The following is a 21,834-nucleotide window of genomic DNA, read 5'->3' as shown; positions in this document are numbered from 1 at the left end:
TTATTTTCTTAAATGGCAATATAGCTTATGGCTTATGATTCATTATACCTTCATTAAAATGTAATTTTCCAACCCCTCCAGCATTCATACAGCCCCACACCTTCACTGAACCATCGCCGTGTTTCACAGTGGGTATCGAATTACCTGAGAATTCAGTTCACAATTTATTTTTCGCTACAATGTGCGTCTCCCATTCGATCAAAAAATATTAAATTTATTCTTATCCGAGAATATGACTTTATTCCAAAAGTCACTATCCTTAATGAGGGGTAATTTTTGGTGAATTAAAGTCGTTTTTCCCAGTTATCTTGTGTGTGTGTGTTGACCCAAAACTTCTTTCTTATTATTCGACGTGATAACCGTTATTGAGCATCACATTCCAAATAGTGCTGACTAAAATACCTCGTTTTTTCTGTTGTTGCAGCAATCGTCAGAGCATAAATTTTGGAATCTTTTTTTATAAGATGCACGATAAATCTTCATCGGTCTTTAAAGGGACGTGCGGTCGACTTCTGGGTGTATTTTTTACCATTTTTTTTGTACACAAAATCGGTCAATAAGAGATTAAATCGTTGAACGGGCTCGATCAACAATCTTTGTTTGCGCGAGACTTTCCGCATTGATTATGCACCCTAATAATAATTTTTCTTCCTTCCTCGTGTAGTCTCGTATCTTTTTCAAGTTCCCATTCTCGTAAAATAGAGAATAACGACTGTGGAAGTTTGCGTCAATATATAAAGAAAAGGTTCAACCAAACAAAGCTCAAATGTAAACAAACATACGAAGTACGTTCCTTATCTAAGATTAGTTTTTGTCACTGATATCATAGGTGTTTACAAATATATACTTTGTGTCCTTTAGAAATTACTATTTTGTTTTTGTTATCTTATTGTTTTGAAGTATAAAATGTTATAATCATGTTATAATCAGTATAAACAGTTTTGTTATTGAGGTATTATTAAGAGACTTTATGATTTGAAAAAAAAAAAATTATTTGTTTATTATTTTATCATCAGAAATAAACTATTTTCTGTGAAAATTCCTAGTGTGCGAATATTTTTTACACCTATTGTTCATGATTAAGTTAATTTCTTGAAATATTGATAAACAATTAAAAATTACTTTGACTTCATGGATAATGATTTTTATCATAAAACGTTATCAAAAATGGTATAACTTATTCGAAAACGAGTAAAATTAAAAAATTAACACATTTTCTGCCCGATAAGTTTTACCATGTAGATATATGTATGCCATAATTAATTTTCATTAGCATAAGCATGTTATAATGATGAAATATTACAATACCGTAGCTACCGTAACTACCGGTGATAAGTCAACGTGTTAAAAAATCCCGATACACGTCCATGCGATAATACCTGTGAGAATAATCGTAGGTGTATTTGGAGTTTGCGGGGTGAGCTGCTGAGTAGCAGTGGTCGTCGTCGTCGCAGGTTGATAGCAGGTCCCCATTTGTGGACTCGTGCTAAAGTATCCCGTGTCTGCGCTGCCTAATTCGCCACCGACATTAATCACGTCGCTCTGAGGCACAGAGACAATATTAAAGAATTAAACAAAGATAAAAGATAATGCGATACAAACCCCATCGCAAGAAGAAGATATTTTAATTTGGAGTTTCTTTCGTAAGTTTCTTTCGTAAAGATATTTTTACAGAAATTTTATAATTCGTTATAAATCTCTGTCTCTTTACAGCAACAAATTATAAAACTTAGACACTGATCTTCTTACCTGCGTGTAATTCGTAGTATGATTCGGTGACCCGATAAACGTCCCAATCGTGTTCGCCTGCACCGGCGTGTCCATCTGAAGTAGAGAAAAAAGAAAGAAAGTCGTAGAAATGAGCCTGGTATCCATTGAGAGAAGCCTCGGGGAAGGATTTACCGCAGCCGCGATTTAATCCGATTCGTCTTTAAGCGAATGCGCGAACGTTGATGCGTTCTCGCGTGTAACGCGTTTCCAGCCCCCAAATGCTTTTTATAGAATGATCTGCGAGGGACACTGTACAGGGAAAACTGCGCGAGGGAAAACAGCGGAAGAAGAGTATAAAGAGAGAAATAAATACGATCGAACTGTAAGTTCGTAAGCTCGTCGTGGCCGCTCGCCCGAGGATCGTCCCCGTTCGACCTCGGAATCTATCACGACGTTGGTTACCGTTCGATTTCCGGATCCTCCGATTCCCCTAATAGCCATTGTTAAATGAAATCCGTTTTCGCTTAGTCGGCATCCACGAGAAACTTATTGCTTCGTCCTACACGTCTATTATTTCGCAAGTACAAAGTTTCCAGCCGTGTGTCTATTCCCGCTTATTTAACTTAGCCCGAAATTCACGACTCTTCGCCCGAAAAAATGAGTTATTATAATTAGATCGCTCTTAGATTCACCGATGCTAATACCCAGACAGCACGCATGTCTTAAAGATGTTTTAAAAGTGTCTTTTAGACATTTGCGTGCTGTCTGGGTATCGAGGGGCAATATCGAACGGTAATCTGAGGCTGTTTGAGCGGTAGTCTCAGGCGAACAAATGAGGCTGTTTGGGGTTTGAACGACGCTTTTCATTTCGTAAAACATCGTCTTTTCCATTCTATCACTTAAACCGGCGGCTCGGCGCGTAACTATCCGTGCAATATCAAATGCCATAGTAATGGCTACTTGTGCGTGATAACGAGGAGGGAATAAAAAGGGAAGCCCTCCGTGACAAAACCAGTCCCGCAGCGGCGCAGCACGCACCATGGCAACTTTGGCATATGCATATGTAACAGCTAACAGCGCGTTTCCGAGTTAACGCGGGATATCAATTGAGAGTACACGTTATACGAATCGCGGATTATTATTAGTCTCCTGCACTCCTGATACCGCCGATAAGAGCCCGCCTATTACGTATTTTTCCTCGTTTATGGTTTTTAACGGCGCATTTAAAATTTCCCTTCGACCGGGGTTTTAATGTTTTAAACATTAGCGCGCAGTGGCATGATATTTCACCGCGAAGCAATATTTCACCTTAATCTACAAATATTTCATCCCCTCGGGGATCTGATATTTTTCCTTCGCCGCACGTGCAAGTGAGTTCCATGCACGGGAATACATTTGGCACGCGTTTATATGCAACACCTCCGCTGTTCAAGTATCATGAAAGATACGGCGTTTGTGTAAATTCTTTTTTTTTAATGCGCTAACTAAGCAGCTTATTAGATACTGTATTAATTATCCACCTCCCTCTTGACTTAATATACGTACTCATTAAATATCTAAATAATATTGAGTCTACTCTCCGTATCGCGGAAGGTAACAATGTTTCTGCGTTTAATCTTTAATAATTACAATACAGCACGTGTAATAACAGACATACAATTGTTAACTTTATAATTCTCGAGAGAAAATACTTTTTGCAAGCCTTGCAAAAGGTGTCCCGCGACACCAACGCTGGACATGCTCTCAGTATTGAATTTGCAAATAAAAATGTTTCAACTAATGGCGATATTTCACCTCTATCTGCGTGGTCCAGGTGCAACCGAGTTCCATCAGCTGCTGCGCAAATCTGGGCCACTCCTGACGAATGCAGGCAACAGATAAACAACAAGACTTAAGACTGTAAGTCTAGTGGCAATATAATCAAACATAATTATACAGCCGTCTTTTACGAATAAGGCTAATTTTTTTCATTTAAAAAAAAACTAGTTTTTTTTCTAATTCAATACTTTTGACGCGATTGACGTAACTAGTTACGATTTACAATTTCATAATAGGTGCATCGCATTAAATAAAAAAGAAATAAAAAAAACGTCGAGCATCATAATTTGAAGCCTTTGAAGAATGGAACGTTTGACGATGTAACCGAGTAGAATATCAAGTGACTCCGACAGAATAATTCATACGAATCATTCGCTTGGAATAATTCATCGCGTAGCATTATAATTATAGCTTTGAAGGTCAAATCGCCTGAAGAGTAATGCATATTATATGTATTGAAATTCGCAAAAACCAATCAGCTTGCATGGCAAAATGTGAGTATTTATATGTATGCGCGAAAACTATTATATACATTAATGAGCAAAATATCTAAATGAGGAATTCCAAGTCCAAATTAAAATTGCAAAGCTAATTAAAATACAACCATTTTGTAATTCTACTTGCGTCTGATCGAAATTTGGATGTCGTTAATATTTAAGTTTGCCTTTATTTCGTCTTTCGACTCTTACTATCCGTTAGATACGAGCAGTTCAGCGGCAAATACTTACCAGTCCCTTCGACATGCATAAAAAAAGATTGAGCGCCAATTAGGATCGGGTATCCCTTAATTAATTATAATTGGAAAATTCATCATAATTTACATAATCACTGACTGTCAGACGATCGAATTCAGATTCGGAATTGGAGAACTATATTTTTCGCGCCCCGTATCGTTGCGTGAGTAAACTCAACCCGATGGAAAAAAAAAATTTAATTACGACGAATCTCTCGCGTTTGAAAATATCGGTTGCCTTTATCGGGAATAGTGAAATAAAAATGCGCGCGCGAGTATTTCTGACGTTACGGTCACGCGTGTATATACCTATTAAATAAGTCGTAGCATGCGAAATGCGCGCACACACATACGCACACTCTCTCTTTTTCTTTTTTTTCTCTGCGAAAACCCGAATGCAATTATATGTCGAAATACCGCGTAAAAAACATGCAGCACGTGCGTATTACGTTCCAATCGCGAGCTCCACACGATCCGGAAAGGATTGACAAGGTTTCACGATTCAGCGCAGATTCGCAATATCGGAACGATCGTGAAGGCGGGGGGGGGGCGGGGGTTGCCCGTTCCATAAAAAAGATGGAAATTATACATATCGAATATTCCCTTGTCTGAGATAGAGCTTGAATGATAAAAATAAGAATGCCGAATGTACGACTGGACCACTGCCAACGTGTCGATCGAATATTTCCGATGGCTTGGAAAACTTTTACTTTCCCCTCACCTAAATGGATAGTCGAGAGCGAGCCGATATTTTAATTTTACGAAACTTTTTAGAACTTGGGCTGAACCGATCTAACCGACTCAAAATTTAAGACCTATTTTTCGGAGATGTCTCGCCCGTGACACAATTCGCGAACTCGAACGAACGAGTCAGTCCCTTTTCCAGCGTTTTGCTTTAAAAAAAAAAACAAAAAACGAATGACTCACGTACCATTGTGAACTGTTCGAATTCCTGCTGGAGGGTCGCCGCTTGCGCCTGACTGATGAAATAAGTATTCTGATCGATAGCATCGGACGTCAAGCTGGGTGGACCCGGATGTCCTGTAGGACTAGGCGGCGCCGATGGATTATTGCTATAACTTAAGGGACTTCCCTGAAAAAGGAATGCGCGCTACTTTCAGACTCGTTTACTCGCGCACGAGGCTATTATTGCAGACACGAGAGCGGAACTTTTCTCACGTTAGATGAAATTATACAAGTCTTTTAGATTAAATACAAACTATTAGATTATCGTAATAGGGTGACTCTATATACGTAACGTTAGCATTCAAATTGTTCTGAAAATTAATATTGTAGGGAGATAAAAAACTTGTTATTAAACGCTCGTTATCTCTCGAAATTTTATGATAAGAGATGATCTCACTTGAACGGTTAGACTAGGTGACGATTGCGGCGACGGCCTGTTCACCGACTGCGTGGATCTATACGATCCCAACGAATTGAGCTGCGATTGTTGATGTTGTTGTTGCTGCTGCTGCTGCTGCTGCTGATGCTGCTGGTGCTGGTGCTGCTGGTGCTGGTGTGACGTTTTCTGAATGTCGAGTATCAATAAGATATAGTAAATAGCTATCAGCGACAATCACTGAAACTTATATAATATTAGAGCTATATATCAATTAACCCTAGCTAGCCACACTTATTTTCGAGTCTTTAATTCGCCACACTCCGGTCCGTGAGACCGCTCGACTTCGTCGCATTATCATTTTCATTCTAATTAATATTTTTAAGCTTGTAATATAGGAATTGGAAATACAGAGTCTGAATAAGATATCAAGAAAATGATTTGAGTTAAAAATGAACTTACTACAAGAAAACTAGAAAATTATGTTATTATGTGAAAACTAGAAAAACATTCAGCGGTTCACTGGACCAGAATGTGACGAGCTAGGGTTAACATTTGCTATTCCTTGGACCGATAATTTTTTAGAGAAATGCCCATTTCGTTTATTCAGTATAACTGATTAGATGTTAAACATTTATACATATATATGTATATGCGAAAATAGATCAAGACTGCATTTAAATGTGATTTGTAGAGTGCGCATCCAAGTATTTATAGTAATGCTAAATAGTATTCGCGCATTACAATAATAATTTTCGGAAACGTCCGACTTGGGTCGGCCGGCATACTAACTGGACTCTGCGGCACAGGACTGTGCGGTTGTTGATAAATGTAATGGCCAGCAGTCGGGCTGTGAGACGTCGCCGCCGGCGCCGGTTGCTGCGGATAGCTCTGAAGATCCTGTTGCGAAGTACTTGTGCTGTTTTCCAGTGCCACACCCTGCTTCATACCCATCGCTATTAACGATCGATCGTCGCTCTGTCGCCTCTTTCGTTTTGCGCTCTCTTTCTCTCTCTTCTCTCTCTCTCTCTCTCTCTCTCTCTCTCTCTCTCTCTCTCTCTCTCTCTCTCTCTCTCTCTCTCTCCTCTCTCTCATCTCTCCTCTCTCTCTCCCTCTCTCTCTCTCTCTCCTCTCTCTCTCCTCTCCTCTCTCTCTCTCTCTCTCTCTCCTCTCTCTCTCTCTCTCTCTCTCGATCTCCTCTCTCTCTCCTCTCTCTCTCTCTCTCTCGTCTCTCTCTCTCTCTCTCTCTCTCTCCCTCCTCTCTCTCTCTCTCTCTCTCTCTCTCTCCCTCTCTCTCTCTCTCTCTCTCTCTCTCTCTCTCTCTCTCTCTCTCTCTCTCTCTCTCTCTCTCTCCCTCTCCCTCTCCCTCTCTCGCTCTCTGTCTTTCTCATACACACACATACACAAACACATACACACTCTTTCTCTTTCTCCCCCCTCTCTCTTTCTCTCTCGCTCTCTTTCTCAAACATACATACACTCTCTTTCTCTTTCTCTCTCTTCTTTTTCGCGCTTTCATGTAACCAAACTCAACTGAATAGACGCTACATAGTCGCAGCAGGCTCGCGTAATCGATCTCTACATCATTGATTACAGCATCGGACTTGCGGAAGCGGTTCGCCGCAACAACCGAGTTGCTCCACCGAATTTGTAGCAAACGTTTGAGCTGGACTACGAAGGTGTGCCATATACTAGATATTTACGAATTACGCTTTTGGCAGTCGAGGGATAATATCTTGGCACAACGTTGCTTTTTATACAACGTCCTAGAGGCTTGATCGCCGCGAAGGAAATAAAATTCCGAGAGAAGTATATTCGCCGATAAAGTGAGCCGACTTGGAAAAAAAACCATCGGAGACTCAAGTAGGTATCTTTTTTTTTTTTAATTTAAAATTTTCAGATTCTCAATCGCGCACGGCGATCACGAGACCGTTCATTACGCTACGACGCGGAAATAAGTGATTCGCGTTGAGATCACCTTAGAATTATCATTGCGCAACTTTTACTTGTCCGTTCCCTCTTGCCAAGCGCAATTATCGCGGCGTTAACTTTTTCGTTTCCAAGCTCCGACGTGTGCGATGTTGCGACGACCCGCAGTACGTCCACACTACGCATATACACACGCTTCATTATTGATTGTATTTCGAGTATGTCTGCAAGCACGGTGCTATGTAACAAGCGAAACAATAAAAATGCCACGGTGTTAACGGCCAAGTCGCGCGATTAATGTAAAAGGCAACAAACATAAAGCGTATACCGTATTATTACATACGTCGTGAGAGAGACTGGTGTGTCTACTAACCTTACACGTGTGAAGAAACCTAGAGTTAACAGGCACTGATAAATGGGTCTGCAAAATAACAAACACAAACAACCACTACAACAAAGGCAAAATAAAAAATAAATAGAAAATTAAAGTGAGAGAGAGACGGCGCGGCGGCGGGCAGCCGGTATAAACGCGCACGCGGTAATTCGGTCAGAATTTCTCTAGCTGTTCGCTAAAATACATATACGTCCTGATATTATAACGAATGGAAACGAACGGCAATAACTGTGTTGAATCCCCGGGATTTTCTTTTTCATTAAAAAAAAAAATATATATATATATATATATGTCGCGCCAGCGACGCAGTTTTCTCGCGGGCAATTCATTTTGCGTTTGCAGTACGGTTTAACGATCGGAATTATCGAGCGGGGCGCCTCGATAAATGTTATTAAATTCTATATTAATAATGTCAGGACGCATTTAGGTCACAAGTGCTTTCCATAGCGTGCTGCAAAAGTTTCATTTCGAACTTAACGCTGCATAATTGCGCGCAACATTATATCCTTGTTACGTTAAACCATCGAAAATTACAGCTACGACGCGGAAAAAAAAGAAAAAGAGTTGATAACTCAGCTACGATGGAATTTGTATACTCGAACATCGAGAGAGAGCATGCCGAGGAAAATGTGAGACTTTTCGTGAAAGATATACTTCAATCCTTTTCCGACTAAAGCAATGGCGTTTCCAGACATTATTCAATCAGCGTGAAAGCAATCCAACTACATGCGAAAAATTATTGCTAAAAGAATATAATCCTCACAGTTACGTAAAATACGTCAAGCGTCTCGCGACAGATAACATTTCTTAAATTTTCTTTTTTTTCCTGCGGAATCTGTATCGTTTAGCTCCCCGACGAAATAAACGATCCCACTTTATATCTTTTCCCCTGAAAGCAGCTGCAATATTTCAAGATTCTAGCGCTACCTTAATCAAAACAATCTAACATTTAAGAAAGCACAGAAAAGCACAAAGAGTGTCCTTCTCATGCAACCATTGCATCCTAATTTACATTCTCCAATAAACTAGAGACTCTCAGGTAAGAGTCTGGCCGCTGATCGACTGTGCGCTGATTGGTATCGACAAACCACGACAGAACCAATCCAAAATATAAAAACAAAAGCGTCAAAAGCAAACCCAGCCCATCGTGACCCAGCCTACATTTGTTATGATTTGTCATACAGAACATGTCGTCATGTGTCTCTAACTATGTATAAACTCTATAGAAAGTGCATTATTTTTAAAAGCAGCTTTAAACCATTATTTGTCAAATTGGCCAGACTCTTACTTGATGATCTCTACAATAAACAAAATCGTTTCACGGAACCGAGGTAACGTTCTTAACAATTGTTTTTTTTCCAAACTATACGTATTTGACTATTAAATTTATTCACATATGTTTCGTTGATTTCGAGCATGCACCATACACGTATATGTCACAAAAAAAAAATAAATTCCGCCTATCGTGGATTTAGATATTCAAAACCGTGAAAATGCGCTCCCTTCGATTCCGTAATTCGCCTAGTGAAGATGCGAAATATCCGAGCACTCGACATCATTTCGCGGTGTAAAGTGAAATTAAATTTGCCGAGACGTGACCTCGAGAAATTTTCAGAAACTGGTTTTTAAATAAAAAATCCTGAAATAATTTTCAGGTCGGTCGCGGATATTTCGCACGCTTCGCAACATTCTACGGCAGCGGCTCTTAACCGAGATCTACGTTATCGTTTCAAGTATCTAAAACAGAAGCTCGTGGCATCGAGCTCTCTGGACAAGTGAGTAAAATTTAAAAAATATATATTGTCGGGTTCGTGTCACTCGTAATTAAAAATCCGCTGCGCTATAACAGTATAGGCACAATCTACAGTAATACGGGGCCGCGAGGATATTTACTTGGACGCTTGACGGATCCTGTGAAAAGGAGAGCCTACCAGCTTGTGCCAAGCTGGTCGGGCTGGACAGGTTTGTGGGACTGCTCGTTTGAGGACTCTGGAATACACCAGCGGTTCGACCATGTCAAAAAGAGACTCCCGTTGCCAGTGGTAAATCCTACTTGTCTACGGCTTGTCTGTACGTAACTCGATGACGACGACTTCGCTCGCGAAAGCGAGCGGTAAAAAAATATGGAAAGAATATGAGAGTGATCAACGCGATTGTGTCGAGAAAAAAAACAAAAGGCCGACGAGAAAAAACGCGAATGAACAATTTCGATATCGACATCTGTCTTTTAACTTCTTTAATCGGATATTCTTTCCGTTGGCCGCATCAATTGTAAAACGTTAAGCTAGTTAACCGATTTCAATTCGCTCAAATGCAGAAACAGATTAATATTGATATCGATGAAAGCCGCTCTTTTCAAAAAATAAATGCATTTATTATATATTTAAATAATTGGAAATATAATTTAAAAACAACAAATTTTTGCTAAGATGAAGTCCTGATTCATTTTTAAAAAATCGATAATTAAATAGATCTGGAATCTTGTATATAAATATCAATCTTTTATTCGCCACAGTAATCTAACAGTAAGTCAAAAGAGATTAAAATAACGGATACTGCACATTCTAAAGTCTAACTGATAAAATATCGAGATTTTATCGTACAAACCGGATGGATTAAATTATCCGTTGAATAGCAATGAGTAACGCCGCTTATTTATAGAACCTATTGGCGATTGTACGTACGCGAGAGAGCATTAACCAAAACTGTATTTCGTCTTTCGTTTGATACGTGCAGAATCACTCGGAGAAACATATCTGTTAACGCGTGGCAATAATAGATTTACCATAATGATACAATACCCAAACACGCCTTAACACGCTACAATTTTGGATGCCGTTTCGCAGACATTTTCTCCGAGGATCTCGAAAACAGATGAGAGAATAAAAAATATATAAAAAAAAAGAGAGAAATAGAACATCGCTGTAAAAGCGATAAAGACTCGTTCAGAAACGTGCAGCCTCGCGAAAAGTGCGTGTATAAGATCAAGAGGAAAAGAAAAATAGAAAAATGTTATCGTAGTCGACGTACGATAATCGGTTGAACAACTTACATTGCTGAACGGCGTACTACTCGAATGATCCTCCTGGTCCAGAGGAGTGTGAAGTGGTGACGGAAAGTGTACGTTGCTCAAGTCGGGCAACGACCCCGTGTTGTTGCCTATCGGTATTTGCTGTCCCGGTGGTTGCGAGCTCGGATATATGCTGAAACAACAGATTTCACAAAAAAATCGTAACTAACTCAATTAACTCGCGACGCAATCAAACGAAAGTTTTATCGGATGTATATAATAATTCCATCGAGCGTTCAGCGGCAAAAGTGTTGCCGAGTCATCAAATTGATTGTGAATCGAACTGAAAGAGAAAGCATTCTTTTTCGAGCTTTGCTCTTTCACGTGAAAGCGCTAATTTTTTCAAAAACGCCGATTGATGTCTCATCATTCAACAATACGTACTTAATCCCAGGCACTCTAGGCATTTCGCACGAGGATCTTGGTCGTTCGATGAAGCCATGGTGAGAATCTCTGTTGTCGCTTCCGCTTCCGGTCATAGCGTGCTGATCTGTTAATTACAGAACATGCGCACTTTATCACAAGTTTTGCAATTACGAGTAACGGACGCGAAGTTGCACTGCCGATAAGTTAACGTGCCGTTGGATTCTCCTATTTCAGACAATATCTAGTTCGCTCAAAAGCTACGTTATTCCGCGACACTGAATATAAAACGATCCATTTTGATACAACATCTTCGGTTACGATTGTACAGAATGCATACGGGGAGGGAATGAACGGGGGATTTCTCAAACTAGTTATCCAATTTCTCCGGAGTAATATAATATCGCTTACTAACGTTACTATACCGTATAACGTTTCACCTGCTTCGTTGTAGAGTGATCTCCGGCGCGAGATCGCTCCGCAAAGTTTTGTGACTCGACGCGATTTAAAAGTAATTTATGTATATCGAAACTGTACAACGTTACTGCTTCGAAAGAAGAAAAACTAATCTTTGCCTTGAAAAAGGGATCGATTCTTTGATTAAATTTTTTACAAACTTTATAATCGGCGTGTAGTAGTAAAAGAGCGTTTAAATTATAGTTTCGCGAGTGCAAGACAGTAGCGTAAACGGAATCGCGGGAATTCCGAGTTCATAGTTTGAAGTCGCGAAAGCCCTTAACGCATAGATTACGCCGCGTGCACTTGTGAGGCGAGGTTTAGGAGATCAATCTCTTTGTAAAATTATCTAGGTATCCACTTAAGAGAACGGAGCGCGGTGTCGCGATGTAACGAGGCAATATGGTAATGACGAAATATCCGAGTTGAACTGATTCATGAAAGTTGCGTCAAAAGTCAAAGAAGCAGCCTCGCGAAGGCGGGAGCACTTTTACATAGGATGAACTCGTTGATACAGCGGCTGAGCGACGTTGAAAAACTATAATATTATTCACCCGCGAATACTCGCTCACGCTCGAATTGGTAAACATCGAGGGAGTAAAAAAAAACGCCGATTTCGTCTTCACGCAAAAAAAATCACGTAAACTGCAGGACGTGTAGTTTCAGCCTCATATCAATTATTAACGGTTGACGAAATAATGCTTGCGCGTGAAAGTGGTGAGTTTTATGCAAGATGTTTGATTAATCACCCTTCTCTTTACTGACGGACCGCGATCAATTGCAAGAGAAGAAAAACGCTGAAAAAAAAGTAATGCTTATGATAGAGTTTAAATGGACGCGTTTCTCAACCGCGTTGCGCCGGGTTCGATATACGAATTGAGATAGGATGAATGATTCTGTTTTTATTTATAATAGCGACACTTGAAAAGACACGAAGACATTAGTTCCAAGACATTAATTTTGTAGATAAGAACACGTGGCGAGTGCCTTGACGAAACGCGTGGTATTACGTAAAGTCCCATATGCTATCTCGGCGACGCGGGTCTTTCTCGCGGTCTTTCACGCAGCATCCGCGTCATTGAGAGAAAGCGCGCGTCGCGGGTCAGAGTCATCCGGAGTGTACTGGTCAGAACAGGTTTGCGATGTTTATATTTAAATAAAAGAGGAAAAGAAAAGAAGAAAAACCGACATGCGTCGCTACCTCGTCGATGAGACATGGCGGAGGTTGATTGGCAAGCCTCGTTGGCGCTCTGATGCAAAGCGGAGTCCGAGTTCGTTCTCCGCCAGGTGTCCGGCGGCGGTGGCGACAGGTAAGGCACGCCGCTGTACGGCGACGTGTCGTGCCTCTTCTCCATCGGGCGCGATGATCGCATAGGTCCAACCCCCATGCTCCGGCTCCTGTTGTCGCCACGGTACATGGCATTGTGCTCCTCCAGATTGCTGAGCGCCGTCTGTAAAAGATACGCACAAACCCTTCTTGAGGATTGACATTGCGACGATGGCGGCAGCATGCAAGGATTGCAACATAAATTAACGGAAAGGGGAAAAAAACGTTTGCGAATCGTGCGGTAGCGAGCAGTGCTGGTGCCTTTCTTCCTTCGCTGCTTCATTGCGGCGCAACTTTCTGTGCAACTACTCTCCAAATCTCGTATTATAGAGTGATTTCGCCACTAATATATTAGAGCGATTGCAATAGTCACTCCAAAAGAGAGGGAATTCCGAGTGTCACTCTTAATTTGAATAAACGCGGGCACTCCTAAGGTAGGAGTGAATTTTTCACTCAAATTTTTAGAGCGGCTACTCTACAGAAGTGATACGATCACACTCTAAAGTTATAGCGAATCACTATTCATTAAAGATCGACTGACAAATGACTCTAACGGAGTGAAATTTTTCACTCAAAATTGTAGAGTATGTAGAGTAACATAATTCACTCCTATGGACACTGATCTACTGCACTCAAAAAGAGTGCCCTTTCACTCAAATGGAGTGCGATTTCACTCCAACTTATAGAGCAATTTTACTGTTTCTTAGAGTGAATCACTCGAAGTGCACAGGCTCAATTTTCAGTTTTGTTACATACACTTGCATTTCACTCTTCGAGTTTTAAAGAGTAGTTTCCATATAATATTTAGATCGCAATTAGTGAGTATCAAGAGACACAGTAGTGTCTCGCGCCAAGTACGCACGCGGAGCGAGACCGACCGTGACTCTTTTACGCGATATATACCGTGTGAGAAGCAGTAAGCAAATTGAGCCAATAGCTGCCTTAAGTTTTCGAGAATTCTTGACTGTGATTGGTCAATTTGCTTACTGTTCAAGTCTTATTGCTTAAGTTTTTCTCTGCGTGCCAGGGGGCCCTAAATGTCTTCCGCAAAATTCCAATCCGACAAAATCATTTCAGAGCCTTGCTCGCGAGAAAAAGACGATTACGAGATACACGAGCGCTCCTCGTGATATTCGGTTCGATCCGATTCTCTCCAGTGAAAAATAATAAAAATGCGAGAAGGGCAGCCAGCGATATCGATGCTCCGGGAAACAAGAGCGAACTGCGATAATTAACGAGCACTGAAAGCCATTGGCGCCTGATAAGATAGGATTCCGGCAAATCTCGTTATTCCGAGTTTATACAGGGTGCCTTCGTCAGAGAGGCGTCTTTACGAAGGCGCACTCGCGTGTTTTATACGTGGAGGAGGAAAGGGAAGGAAAGAGGAAGGGTGAGGTGGGGAGGAAGGAGTCGAGGTCGAGACGAAATAATTCACTTCTATCTACGTGCCACGGTGGCAAAACCCGGTCGCCGAACCCTCCAACCACCGGCGAACCATTCAACCGGCACGGGTGGCGAAGAATTTTCTCGCTCCGCGAATCCCGCGCCTCATAAAACGTCTCGTCTGCTTTACGACCCGCCGTCGTTGTCGGCGTTATGAGTGGCGATTAAAACGGCATAAAGAAATTTAATGTGGGTGTTCGAATGACCCGAATACCCATAGAGATCCCATTTAGTGTCGCACCTGACAAAATTCATCCCGCTCGTTCCACGAGTGAGAAAATTCTCAAAGCACCTACTATATGAGGCTTCCTTCGTCGATATCTCTCGTATTTTTCACCGTGACATAAATTTTATGTCGCAATCTACCGAATGCGTCGTCGTCACCTCGCTGCTTTCCTATCGCGGCTATTTTTTGCCACGTATTTGATCGTCAAGTTTTTCAGCCTTCAATATACCGACCGACAATACCCTTCCCTTATCCGTCGCCTGAGACGCGAGAGGGATGCACAACAAGGGCCACTTCCGAGAAGCGATATCTCGCTGCTTTACATCTCGAGAAAAGAAAGCATACTGCAAATTGGACGTCGCTAACGCGATCAGATAATATCGCGTTTTCCTTTTAAGAAACTCCAGGCGAAGATTGTTTGCGACATTCTCTACGTTTTATAATCATCCCTGTTAAAGATTAAATTATTCTTCAATTCCAAACTCCCCTCCATCGTAATCATCTCACGATCTTACAGATGTATAATGCAAACAACAAACTTAATTAACGTATTAAATTTCGAGAGCAGGGCTTTTCTACGAAAAAAGACCGTGTTGTTGAAAAAAAATTCCCTCTTTAAATTCCTATAGAAGAAAATAAGCGCCCGATCAACAGGGATGAAACGATTTCGTGGGATTTTGAGCTTCCTGTCTGCGGCGAGACTGCGAATCCAATAAAGAAATCTCTATCCGCTCCCGCTGCGTTGATCGCCATGTGTCGGTTGAGCGTGGGTCGCACGGCTATTACCTAATATCTGTTGAATTTATGCGATAAACACGGAACGTCTCTTTCACGATTATGTAGACGTTCGTGAACAGTATGCTGAACGAGCACGCGTGTCATCCGCTCGTTAATCGCGGTATCAGTTGTGTAAAAAACGTTTCAACACTATACTTCAAGCGAGCAAAACATTGACGTGACACAACACTTTCCTCGAAAACTAAACTGTCGCTATTTACGTCAAGTTGGAGATCGAATATAACAAAAATACCATACACATCTCTCGCCTAATCTCTCGTTCGTTCCGTATAAGAATTTCGGCCCTGTATTTCGAAAGCGATCGTTGAGAAAGCGTCTTGCGACCGCGTCCCGTTCAATTGTGAAGAAACCTTTGATTCTTACTCGCCGTAGATGCGAGAGTAGATGTAGCGATATTTATATGCGACGCAACAATTCCACGTAGTTGGAATCGCCGGTGACGTAACGGCTTAACCACGCGCGTAAGCACGCGTGTGATAACTCCCGCGATAGGTTTTATCGAAGCGTATTTTGAGGAAGCCAGCGCCGCGATACGAGTTTTAACGACCAGATCATCACTACGCTACGTTACCCCATTTGCATAATGTAATATGCAGAACGTATAGTGGCGTCTGGTATAGTGACGATGCAAGAATAGCTTCACCGCGACTTTTTTTACGTCGCATACACGAGCGAGGCGGCGCTACACACACACGCACACGCACACGCACACGCACACGCGCACACAGAAGCGGCCGCGTGCACGTGTCCGGGATATTCGTCGCGCCCGCGCGTATGATGATAGCGTGGATACTAACATATATTCCGCCGCGTATCTCGTGGTGGACGCTCGGCACCGGCCACGCCGGGCTTTATATAAAACCTTTGTTAGGATAAAACCCCAGAAATTATAAATAACAATGTTATAAGCAGCCACAAAATGCTATTAACTTGTGTGATTTATGACGACGATCGCGCCGCGACGCGAATCGATAGAGGGGCAGCTTATACTATTTTAATAGACCTAAAACAAAAGACTTTCTTTGTTAACTTTCAAAAAAGGGAAAAATGTATCGGAAGTCTTTCTTTTTTCCCCTCTCGTGAAACGCGAGGAAATCTCTACATTTTGCGTTTTTCTAGGACGACACTAAGATAGTACCGAGTGCTAAACACGTCGGATCTCGGACACGTCGGATCTCCCCGAGAAAAAGAAACCGAAACTTTATTAATTATATCGAAAATCTGGAAATGAAGTAGGAACTCCACGCGGGTCGACGTCTCCATTCACAACTTTCCCAATGTCAGGGTCGTGGGCGTCGCACGAGACGGCGCGACGCGGAGCGGCGCGGCGCGGCGCATCGACCAACGTCGCGCTCGTTGAAGAAACATACCTTCAATTAGTGTCGACGTTAATAAAAGCCATGTCCATGTCTCGCGAATTTACCATATTCGCCCGAAAAGTCAAACGAGGACAATCAACCGCCTCCGTGCGGCAGGTCGATTCCTCGTCCACTTAACTCTTTCTCTTTTACTCTCCACATCTCATTAGTAATTTCACCACTAATATATTAGAAATTAGAGTAATTGCGATAGTCACTCCAAAAGAGAGGGTTGTTATTCTAATTTGAATAAATTCAAGCACTCATAAGGTGGGAGTGAATTTTTTACTCAAACTTTTAGAGCGGCTACTCTACCAGAGTGATACGATCTCACTCTAAAGCTATGTACAGTAAACGATCCATTAAAGATCGACTGAGAAATGACTCTAACAGAGTGAAATTTTCCACTTAAAATTGTAGAATGACATAATTCACTCCTGTAAACACTGATCTACTGCACTCGAAAAGAGTGCCCTTTCACTCCAACTTATAACGCAATTTTACTATTTCTTATAGTTAGAGTGGCGAATCACTCAAAGTGCACAGACTTAATTTTCAGTTTTCTTTACACTTGCATTTTACTCGTTTTAAGTGATATTTCACTCTTCGAGAGAGTAACGACGAGAGAAACAGTATGAGCTACGTTAGCGCTCTTTTAGACAGTCTTCCCGTTGAACACCGTGTATTTCCCGACTGTAAAATACCTTGTCATCCTAGGGTAGAAACGAATGACCTATTTGAAGACAATGTGAGGCGACTAAAGCCGTTTATCACTTAGAGCGCTGTGGCGGTTTTCATATGTGTCTTCATACACCTCTCTCTCTCTCTCTCTCTCTCTCTCTTTCTCTCTCTCTCGTCTCTCTCAATAAGTTTCAATAGATTAGAGAATACGCGTCGTCGCTACTGTCCGCGGCGTGTCGGCACGTGCCGGTGATTGAAACGAACGCGCGCGACAGCGACTCCCGGGCTTTCCTTATGCTACCTGCATGCTCCTGACACGAGGCCAATATTGGTCTCGCGAGAGCAACGTGTGACGGATGCGATGCACATTGAGGGTTACAAGGGCTCGCGATCGATGTTACATACGTCGCGTCGCCGCCAGCCGATTTCCCTCCCGTGTGTTTCACGTCCCGCCACGAGGAAGCCTGAATGTAATTACTCCGCTATCCATATTCAAGAATGAGATTACCGACGAGCGGAGGGCCTGTCAAAGTAAAACGGCACACACGGCACACACGTTGCGCCCGCAACGTATATATCGTTATTCATCCCGATCGCCTCGCGGAGTGCAGAGCGCTCGAGCGCTATGTTGCACGTCGCGTAGGTACTCTGCCCCGAATTTAAATTTATTCCGATCCTAACTCTGTGATACGTGAGAATGCAGACAGGAGAAAGATCGCATTCGTCTAGCGAATAATAATAAAAGTTAAATTTTTTTCAGATTTTTGCAAAATCTCCGAAAAGATAGAGCTCGCCTATATTCTTTTTACATGAAAATCCAGCCCTGATCTCGAATCTCTCACTCACAGAGAGAAACAAGTTTTCAACGCAAAACTTGGCGACTTTCTACTAATAATTTATATCCTTTAGTAGTTTTATTTCAGCGACTTTCTATTAGCCATTTGCGGTTTATACTCGTATCCGTATTATTCGCTATCTTTTCTTTCGACGAAAGATACTACATAAATGTTTAAAAAGATATCCATCCGAAGCCGCAATAAGGCAGTGATTGAATAAATAAATAAATAAATAAATGTTTAAAAAGATGTATATTTAAAAATATGTTGTAGATTTAATATATCTCATCTAAGTTTATGCAGACTATTATAAAAAAATTACTATTATTAATAAACGATTTTATGTTACAAATAATCGAATAAGGTTTATAATTAATTCTCTATATTTCAGCTTCAATCTTCTTTCGCAATAAGCAAAAGAAATCGTGCGAATGCAATCTTATTTGGAAAATTGTGTTTTCAGGGCAATCTTTTAAGCTCTTGGATGCAATAATCTGTTAAATTCTCTTTTAGTAGTAACGCGAAAGAACCGTTTTCGAAGGTCGTGTACGCGTCGATACGCGTGGTTTATGCCCGAACGAAGAGAAAAAGGGAAATACGAGGGAAAATCTTGGGCCTGTACGATCGAACAGATTCACGGTATAATTACTCTCAGCGAAAAATTAATATCCTAATACGAAGTATCGATTTTATGCGCGCGAAAATAATAAAGCATCCGCATAGCTACAAAACGACAGATTTTATCCTGACGCTGAGAAAAATTTCGCGGCCGAAAAAGTTGCAACTTTTTCCCCGACTTGAATGAACTTTAATTTGGACTTGAGCCACGATACTCCGCTATTAAATATTTATCCGGCTTATGTCCTTCGACTTTCACAGATGATATTCAAGGACACACCGTTCGATCGAACGCCGATGACACTTTCCAGGTTGTAATTTTATCTTCATTTGACCTCTTATGCAAGTCGACCGTCCGATGTCGGATCGCTAACGGTGCAGTGGAATGAGAAATTATGGAGCGAAGCAGCCCCTCACGCGAATCACGCCGTGTAAGGATTTTCTCAACGAGAAAATCAAAGACCCTCGATATTACTGAATAATATTACGTAACGCGAGATGATAAAACTTTTTGGCAGAAATTAGGCTGAAATTGGAGACTTTCGACTTTTGGAAATATTCCTGGAGATAAAAAATGCACAAAACAAGACTTGAGCTTGAATGTAAACGGCACCGACGCAACGGTCACGCGGAATATTAATCAAAATATTAATCGCTAATGATTAATGCGGGTTATATGTTAGAAGGAAGGTGACGGATGATGAAATCTTCGTAAATGGAAGATAGATCTTAACGGCGGCGGGTCAGACCGAGTTAAACCAAGTATTTTTGTGCAGTCTGCAGAACGGGTCGTGCCAGACATTATGAATGGGGCGAGAAATACGGAACGCGTTGAAGAGGTCGGGAGCCGATCGTCGCGGAAGAAGAAGCTTCCTTTTACGACCACCCGCCCCCTCCTACTCCCGCAAGCAGTTCCCTGCTCCAGCGACCTAGGTCCCTACCCTTGCCTTCTAATGACAACTTCGCTCCACCCACACACACGTCGTCGTCGTCGTCGTCGTCGTCGGTCGTCGTCACGACGCTACGCCGCCGTCTGCCGACTCCCGACGGCGATGACCCACTTCGACGAGGATACCCATCGCCATTCAAGGCCTGTCGATTGATAAGAAAGAAACAGGACGCACGCGGCATCTCTGACCGAATTTCCACGTCCTGCCGTAGCTAAAGCACGGAATTCCGTCCAACAGTACACAAAGGATCGATCTATAACGTGCTCTTCTCTGAATTTCATAAACCATCGTCTCTCGCGGATCAAGCGAGAAACAACAAGTCAATAGCGAGGTCTTAAAGGGATCGCTTCGTTAGCACACGCGGACATAATCCCCGGGAATCTCGATGCGAAACGAGCGTTATCCGTGGAAAATCGATTGCCGTGTCGTGGGCTGCGACGGATGAAGGGCGGATCAAGGGATCTCAGATTCTGTTTTGCAAACAGAAAGGCAATAAAGCGTTGTTATCGCGTATATAATCTCCGTAGAAAAGCGGAGCGTCGACGTCTCCCGCAAAATTTCGCGGGGGGCGTAAGGACCGCGACGATCGAAGCTGGGTGCAGCTGCGGCCGCCGCCGCCGCCGCCGCCGGCCGCCGCGGCAGCAACGGCCGTAACAATCGGCACGCCGGGAACGAATGAAACTGCGAGTATACCTCTGCACGAGGTAACGCGATCAATATTTCGTATGCGAGTGCACACTTGCCCCGAAGCACGTGTATGCGGTGGCGTTTGTTTTCTGCTGTGCCCCCGGAGCTTGCGCGTGGTTACTCGCATCGTTGGAGGAATATCCTGCCGTGCGGAACTCTAAAGGCTGCACGGAAACACCGTGTCGGAAAAGCGAATGAGAAAATCCTTCCTTCCCGCGGGACTTCTTGATGAAAAAGCGCAAAGTTAGAGATAGCGGCCGACTCTGCTCCCCGATCCGCTTTTAAATTCAAGTCTTATCGCAAAATATAATTATTTTGTATTCTTCCTAAGTCAATAGTAATATTTGTCCAGCCAGCTTTTCCACGCCACGTGCTTGAAAATCATGATAATTTTAACGCGTTGCCCAGGTATTTGAATAGACGTTTGAATAGGGATGTTAGACGTGGCTCCGAAAGCAAGTGGAAGTTACGACGATATTATTCCGAGGTTGCTATTTATATTATCCCGAGAATGAAGGCTCGTACGGTACGCCTTATCGCCCACGGGGCTGCCATTCAATTAGATTGCGCCGACAGAGATCGGAGCGCAAGGCTAAGCCGTGCCGCCGAGGCTCTCGTCGCGGCGCGGCGACATGAACGGCGGATAGGTGCGCCACGGCACGTGCGCAGGAGCAGAAATCCGCCGGAAATTCGATCGATTCGTTGTGCGCGCGAGAAAGTTGGACGAGCGAAAAGACGACGCGAATGCAATCGCGACGACGACGACGACGGCCAGGCCTCGCCGGCCTCGGGAGGCGCGACCGGAATGATCGAAGCGGCGGGGTAAGAACCCGGGAGGAATCTCTTGACCCCGATCGCACATCCGCGAGGAGAGGTAGACCGCCCGAGGTAAGACCGCCTCGGTGCATTTTCTCGCGCGATCGAAACTTGACCTTGAGACTATCTTGCTGGCAACTTCCCGGATCTTTATACTTCCTTTATACGCACTCGAGCCTCGATCCCATCGGGATCGACGAATTTGGATCCTTTTGAATAGGGATAATCGGATATCCACACGTGGACTTGGGATAATCGGGTATCAGAAACGTATGCCGG

The 21,834-nt window shown here is 42.6% G+C and overlaps 1 protein-coding gene across 14 annotated transcripts in view; it reads right to left on the bottom strand.

Annotated features, from left to right (window-relative positions):
- The window catches only part of Crtc (CREB-regulated transcription coactivator), a 36,532-nt gene that overhangs the window by 5,061 nt on the left and 9,637 nt on the right, over window positions 1–21,834 (bottom strand). For 3 of the 14 annotated variants that reach the window (XM_071784968.1, XM_071784979.1, XM_071784980.1), the window contains 10 exons: window positions 13,005–13,266; window positions 11,381–11,486; window positions 10,979–11,129; window positions 9,820–9,915; window positions 6,396–6,545; window positions 5,625–5,792; window positions 5,193–5,372; window positions 3,505–3,567; window positions 1,750–1,824; window positions 1,380–1,542 (listed from right to left, as the gene is read on the bottom strand). In XM_071784968.1, the coding sequence (XP_071641069.1) occupies window positions 1,380–1,542; window positions 1,750–1,824; window positions 3,505–3,567; window positions 5,193–5,372; window positions 5,625–5,792; window positions 6,396–6,545; window positions 9,820–9,915; window positions 10,979–11,129; window positions 11,381–11,486; window positions 13,005–13,266 (1,414 nt within the window). Of the gene's footprint in view, window positions 1–1,379; window positions 1,543–1,749; window positions 1,825–3,504; window positions 3,568–5,192; window positions 5,373–5,624; window positions 5,793–6,395; window positions 6,546–7,905; window positions 7,954–9,819; window positions 9,916–10,978; window positions 11,130–11,380; window positions 11,487–13,004; window positions 13,267–21,834 lie in introns of all 14 variants that reach the window. The other 11 variants (XM_071784972.1, XM_071784969.1, XM_071784973.1 and 8 more) reach the window with 11 other exon arrangements.

The sequence above is a fragment of the Temnothorax longispinosus genome, chromosome 8 (genome assembly GCF_030848805.1).
Source record: "Temnothorax longispinosus isolate EJ_2023e chromosome 8, Tlon_JGU_v1, whole genome shotgun sequence".
Classification (NCBI taxonomy): domain Eukaryota; kingdom Metazoa; phylum Arthropoda; class Insecta; order Hymenoptera; family Formicidae; genus Temnothorax; species Temnothorax longispinosus.
This window is presented reverse-complemented; position numbering and strand designations above follow the sequence as displayed.